This window comes from Zingiber officinale, chromosome 2B (genome assembly GCF_018446385.1).
Source record: "Zingiber officinale cultivar Zhangliang chromosome 2B, Zo_v1.1, whole genome shotgun sequence".
Lineage (NCBI taxonomy): Eukaryota > Viridiplantae > Streptophyta > Magnoliopsida > Zingiberales > Zingiberaceae > Zingiber > Zingiber officinale.
In genome coordinates this window covers 61,787,786-61,793,337 of record NC_055989.1, presented here as the reverse complement: position 1 = coordinate 61,793,337, position 5,552 = coordinate 61,787,786, and the positions used below count along the sequence as shown (strand labels likewise).

General features: G+C 38.4%; 1 protein-coding gene across 1 annotated transcript; it reads left to right on the top strand.

Moving 5' to 3' along the window:
- The first annotated feature begins 519 nt into the window (after positions 1-519).
- On the top strand, positions 520-4,396 carry LOC122045691 (protein ENHANCED DISEASE RESISTANCE 4-like). The gene is made up of 5 exons (XM_042606023.1): positions 520-661; positions 879-2,973; positions 3,142-3,202; positions 3,280-3,500; positions 4,074-4,396. Exons 1-5 carry the CDS (start codon positions 538-540, stop codon positions 4,129-4,131), a joined length of 2,559 nt encoding a protein of 852 aa, XP_042461957.1. The 5' UTR covers positions 520-537; the 3' UTR covers positions 4,132-4,396.
- Positions 4,397-5,552: the final 1,156 nt, after the last annotated feature.

Below are 5,552 nucleotides of genomic sequence, written 5' to 3'. Positions count from 1 at the left end.
AGTGGAGCAAAAACTAAATACAAAGTTTTGTCTAAAAAACGAAAAAGAAAAATAAAAATTAGAAAAGGCCAAAGGAGCGTCGTCGCCCACATCATTACGCCAACGCCGTCCTCCAAAACCCCGCCTTTCGTCTTCTCCCTCCATTTCCTTTCGAATCCACGCCTGTTTCTCTCTCCGCCTGCCGCCTCTCATGGCGAAGAAAGGGCGGTCTCGGCGGAAGTAAAGTGGAGACCGAGCAGAAGAGGAATCGCCTTTCGCGATTGCCGAGAAAGGGCCGGGTTTTGCTCTCCTTCTGCGCTTGACGTGACGGGCGCGGTCCCGCTGGGAAATCCCATCGCCCTCTTATTTCGGTGCTCAATCGCGTCCGCGCGTGATGTAAAAGAGAGCACTTTTTTGGTGATACGAGAATGGAAAGCTGGAATTTTGGTGGGGATTTGTAGGAGGTGGGGCAAAAGGTCGGTGCTTGGCGTTAATCTGGAGGGTTTGAGTGCTTTGAGGGTTATGGAAGAGCGATACGGTTTGTTATCGCGGTGACAGATGGACGGAGGAGGAGGAGAGTCTAAGGTTCGAGTGGTGCGATGCCCTAATTGCCAGAAGCTTCTTCCGGAGCTCGCCGATATCTCGCTCTATCGCTGCGGTGGTTGTGGCGCTACTCTTCAAGGTGATTCTCCGACTTCTCCATGTCTTGTTTCTTAAGATGTCGCGTAATTTCTGCAGTTTTGATCGAAAAATGTGAAGTGTCCTCTTGCAATATGGTTTTGTTGACCTCAACAAAATTCAATGATTGTTTTTGTTGAAAAAATATATTGTGAATTTTCTGTTATAAACATAGTGATTTAAACAGTGTTGTATTTTGTTTATCTTTACCATTGATACAGCAAAAGGACCACCCCCCAAGTTAGAACCTTCATCCGATAAACCTGATGGACCTAAGGTCGAATATCTCGAGCTCTCTGAGAGAACTTCAGAGAGCAAACCTATGGTTTTAGATGCAAGCTTGGGGCTTGATCTTGGTGGCAATACAGATGGGCTTGGGAGACATGAGGAAATTGCCCTTTCTACTACTACTACTGCTGCTGCTTCTACTACTACGAGGAAAGAGAACTGTTCAGGAGTAGATGATCTCATCGAGAAGAACGAAAGAGAACAGTATGGTAGTAATGGCCTGTATCAGCCAATGTTATCAGTTGATAGTATAAGCAACAATGGGAAAGCAGTAGTCGAGACAATTTTACATGAGGGAGAGGAAACTGAGCAATTGGTTGATAAATCTTTATATGCTCAGCAAGCATTAGTCCAAAATGCCAAGAATGTTTGGAATCCGAAAGCTTTCAGAAAAGGTGTTCAACTTGATAGTTATTCTGATGAAGGTCCATCTAACTACTATCAAAATGCAAGAGGTAGGTTTGCTAATGGTGATTTTGACAAGAAAAAAAACCTTGAACCAGACCAAGCCGAGATGTTGAGAATGCTTGATGAATTAAGAGATCAGTTGCAAAGAACATGCGAAGTCACAGACAAGCAAAAAATGAGCATCATGGTTGATAGATCGACAACTTCCTGCAGTTCCTACACTCATCATGCCCGTGCCAATAGATTTCCTAATGGTTCATTTTCATTAAACCGAAGTCCTTCTGGTCGGACTCCAAGAGAATTGGAGCGCAATGCGAGCAGACTGGTTTCTTTAGCTAATGCGCCTTCTCAGAGCAGCATGTCTGGGTACGGGGATCCATTGGTCCATAGAAAAGCTCCATTTCACCTAGCTGTGGAGTACCCATTGAGGCCAGTCAACAATTCTAATGGGCAATTGGATCATCATCGTGCCAACTTCTATAATCAAAATGTACATTACCATCAAGCGGCCTGTTTATGCCTTCATTGCAATGGCAGACACTTCTCAGGAGTTGCAAGAGGCCATTCAACAACATTGGGTCATCAGGTCTCGTATTTTACAGATAATTGTGAATTACCTCATATTGCTGCTCCCTTGATCTTGGGGTCGAGAAGTTGTAATTCAAGATCGAGAAGTATTCCTTCTAATCCACACGAGCCACGGGTACATCGCAAGGCCACAATCAGCAAGAATTCTGGACGTCTGTGTCATTCCTTTACTGGTGGTGCCCCTTTCGTGATATGTAATTATTGCTTTGAACTTCTGGAACTACCTGGCAAATCTTTGGCACTGAACAAGAAAACAAATAAACTGAGATGTGGTGCTTGCTTCAAACTCATTTCCGTTTACTGTGATGGAAGTAAACTTGTCGCATCTGCTTTGGCACTAGTATCGCCTGTTTCACCGAAGGACAATGGCTTTGCTGGCTATAACCCATGCAATTCTGACCAACATACAGATGAAAGGTTAGTTTTACCATGTGTTGTTACAAGCAGTGATCATGAGATGATCGAAAGGGCACATGGGTTGAAGAACATAGATGAGTTTGATGATATGAAAGGGATCTCTTCAACTTCTGCTATGTTAGAGCATGCCAACAGCTCAGATAATGTAATCTCAGAGAAAGGGGTGCCTAACTATGCAGATATTCCCTTTGGACCTCAGATTATTTCACGCACACCGAGCCTTCCAATTCATGCTGATCAAACAATTGATGGATGGGGAAGTGGAAATTGCAGTAAACGCTCTGAACAAGAAAAGAATACAATCTTAAGCGGTAACTTCAGACAGAACTCACTCAAAGATGTTTCTATGGCAACCAAAATGGATGTATTAGTGAATGAATTTCCAGATGTAACTTCTTCTCGAGATGATACAGCCTTGATAATCAAACATAATATTCAGCCAAGAACAGTTAAGGCTGGAGATTCATTTCTTGGCAGCATCAAGAAGAGCTTTCGGTTCCATAAATCAATGACACGTGACAGATCTAAGGTTACAGTCAACGGTTACCCGATTCCTGACCGGTTAGTTAAGAAGGCTGAAAAACAAGCTGGCACAATATATCCTGGTGATTACTGGTAAAACTCATCTTATGCCGTATGATTCGTTTGCATAACCAGCTTATTTTTTCACTACGCGTTCCACTCATAGTTTGGAGAGCATTCCAACAGCTATTAGCATCCAAGCATGCATCGCTCTGTACAATCCTATACTAATTTCTCATCCTGAATTTCTCCTTTCTTCAGGTATGACTACCGCGCTGGATTTTGGGGGGTGATGGGGCATCCATGCCAAGGCATTATTCCTGTGAGGAACAACAATCATGCATGAAATTGTACGAAATCTATAAGACAATATGATTGACTGTGTAATCTCTTTTGCAGCCATTCATTGAGGAGTTCAATTACCCAATGGCCAAGACTTGTGCAGGTGGAAACACTGGCATCCTTGTTAACGGACGCGAGCTCTGTCAAAAAGATCTGGATTTGCTTGCTGGTAGGGGGTTTTCAACTGCTACTGGTTCTTATATGCTCGACATTTCTGGGAGAGTTTGGGATGAATCCTCTAGTGAAGAGTTAGATAGCATCGGCAAGCTTGCACCAACGTAACATCCTATATCCTTTGCTTGCTTTTTTCCTTTAGACAAAATCACTCCTTTTCAGATGCCAAAAATGATCCGCCATAGCTAAGTAATTGTACGTACCGGGCTCAAATAAGGACTTTAATGGCATGTGAATGACATAAGATAGTGATGGACTGAGAATGTTCCAGTCATGGCGTCTTCTATATCATTTTTCCTTGAGATTCATTTTGGACATGTTACTCTAGTTGCCATTGATATCACTTCCTGTATACACTTTTCAGATGCCAAAGATGTTCCACTCATAGCTAAAGTCAAAAACTATTGGTGCCAAAGTGCTACCTCATGTTATATTCATTTAGAAATATCTACTGTGTTATAGTTTGAAAACTTCGAATACAATTTGTTATAAGTAGGCTAACAAATTTCTTCTTAATATGTAAAATCTAAGGCTCAAGACTGTGGTTTAGTTTTGTTGCTTAATCTTCAAATCATGCCATCAATTCTGCTTCATAGCTACATTTCTTTCCAATCTGTGATAAACTTCCTGAATTTAGATAGTTTTAAACTGGATCTGATTCTTCATATTGCTCACAGAATTGAGAAAATGAAGCATGGATTTGGCATGCGGGTTTTGAGGACCTTTGCCAAGTGACTACTAGTTAGGTTGGCGATGTGCCGATCGATAGAAATGCTGCACAAGTTTTAGTTGCTGAGGGAGAAGAATCATTTGTCTTTGTGGTGTTCTCTTGTTCACACAATCATTTGTATCATTTAAAAGGTTTTCTTTTATTTTTCTCCTGTTTTACTGTTGTATTGTATTAATTTATGTTATGTAGGTTTCCTTCTCTTTAGGGTGATTGATAGGTCTGTACAATAGCTTTGGTTTCTTAATGAAATTGAGCTACACTTTTCCGTTTGCTCCATGAGTTTTTTTTTTTTCCATTTTTGATAATACATGTCCAAATTTCATCCAACTAATCTTGGAGGTAGATGATCAACCTTAGGTTATGCACATCTAGAGGTCAACTAATAGAATATTTGTCCATATTAAAATTTGAATTCTAGTATTCTTGGTTAATTTCCTAAGTACTTTATGATTACATCGCACACCTGTTGGAGCTTCTTGATGCAAGGGGATTGTTAGAGAGGTCATAATTTTTTACTTAGATTAAATTACAGGATTTATATTATATTAAATCAAAATTTATTCAAAAATTTACATTTATTATAAGGTGTAACTCCCAACGATCGAATCTTATGCTCAAGAAAGTTGTTTAAAATCTTTTAGACTCCCAATAATTGTAATCATTTATTCATTTTTATTAAGATTATTTTCACCTTTTATATTATTAGGGTTTTGAGACTATTTAAATATTTATTTAGTTGATGTTAAGGTATTATTTTTATTTGAATTATTTTATTCAGTTAAATCAAGAGAAGAATTTTTCTTTGTTTGATGATTTCTGATGTCTATTTTAAAAAATCTCTATTAGAATTAGTCTATAGAATAATCGTCATTCTAGTCGGTGTGACTCCATGAGCATTTAGATTGCAAATTAACATATTGTATTTGACAATTATAGATACAGATAGGTAAATTATTGGTGATATTTTGTCCTATTATAGTGGTTCTTTGTATGGGGAAGACCAAACTCCCCAATGACTTGTAAGGTGTGTTTGGTTCAAGATTATCATGCATAACTTTAGTTATGTGATTACCAGGTAATCACATAACTCGGTTATTGGAAATAAAACTTTACCTAATATTGTTTGATTGAATCTTAGGTAATATAATAAAAATTTATTTGTTTGGAGATTTTAGTGTATAACTTAGTATAGGAAATTGTATCAATCACCGACTAATAAAATAAAATAAAATAATAATAATAATAATAATAATAGTGGTGATATATATAAATAAATAAAAATGTCTTAATAAGAATATAAATACATATATTGCAATAAAACAAACAAACAAATAAACACTAGTTTAACAAAAGCATTTACTAGACAAACCTTCAAGATATCATTGGCAAATTTTGAACTATTGTAGAATGGAGAAAAGATGATTTA

Excerpts from the sequence above, each read along its gene's own strand:
- LOC122045691 (XM_042606023.1), top strand. The coding sequence starts at position 538 with ATGGACGGAGGAGGAGGAGAGTCTAAGGTTCGAGTGGTGCGATGCCCT. Across the intron at positions 662-878 it reads TTGTGGCGCTACTCTTCAAG|CAAAAGGACCACCCCCCAAG; the intron begins GTGATTCTCCGA and ends CCATTGATACAG. Across the intron at positions 2,974-3,141 it reads ATATATCCTGGTGATTACTG|GTATGACTACCGCGCTGGAT; the intron begins GTAAAACTCATC and ends TCCTTTCTTCAG.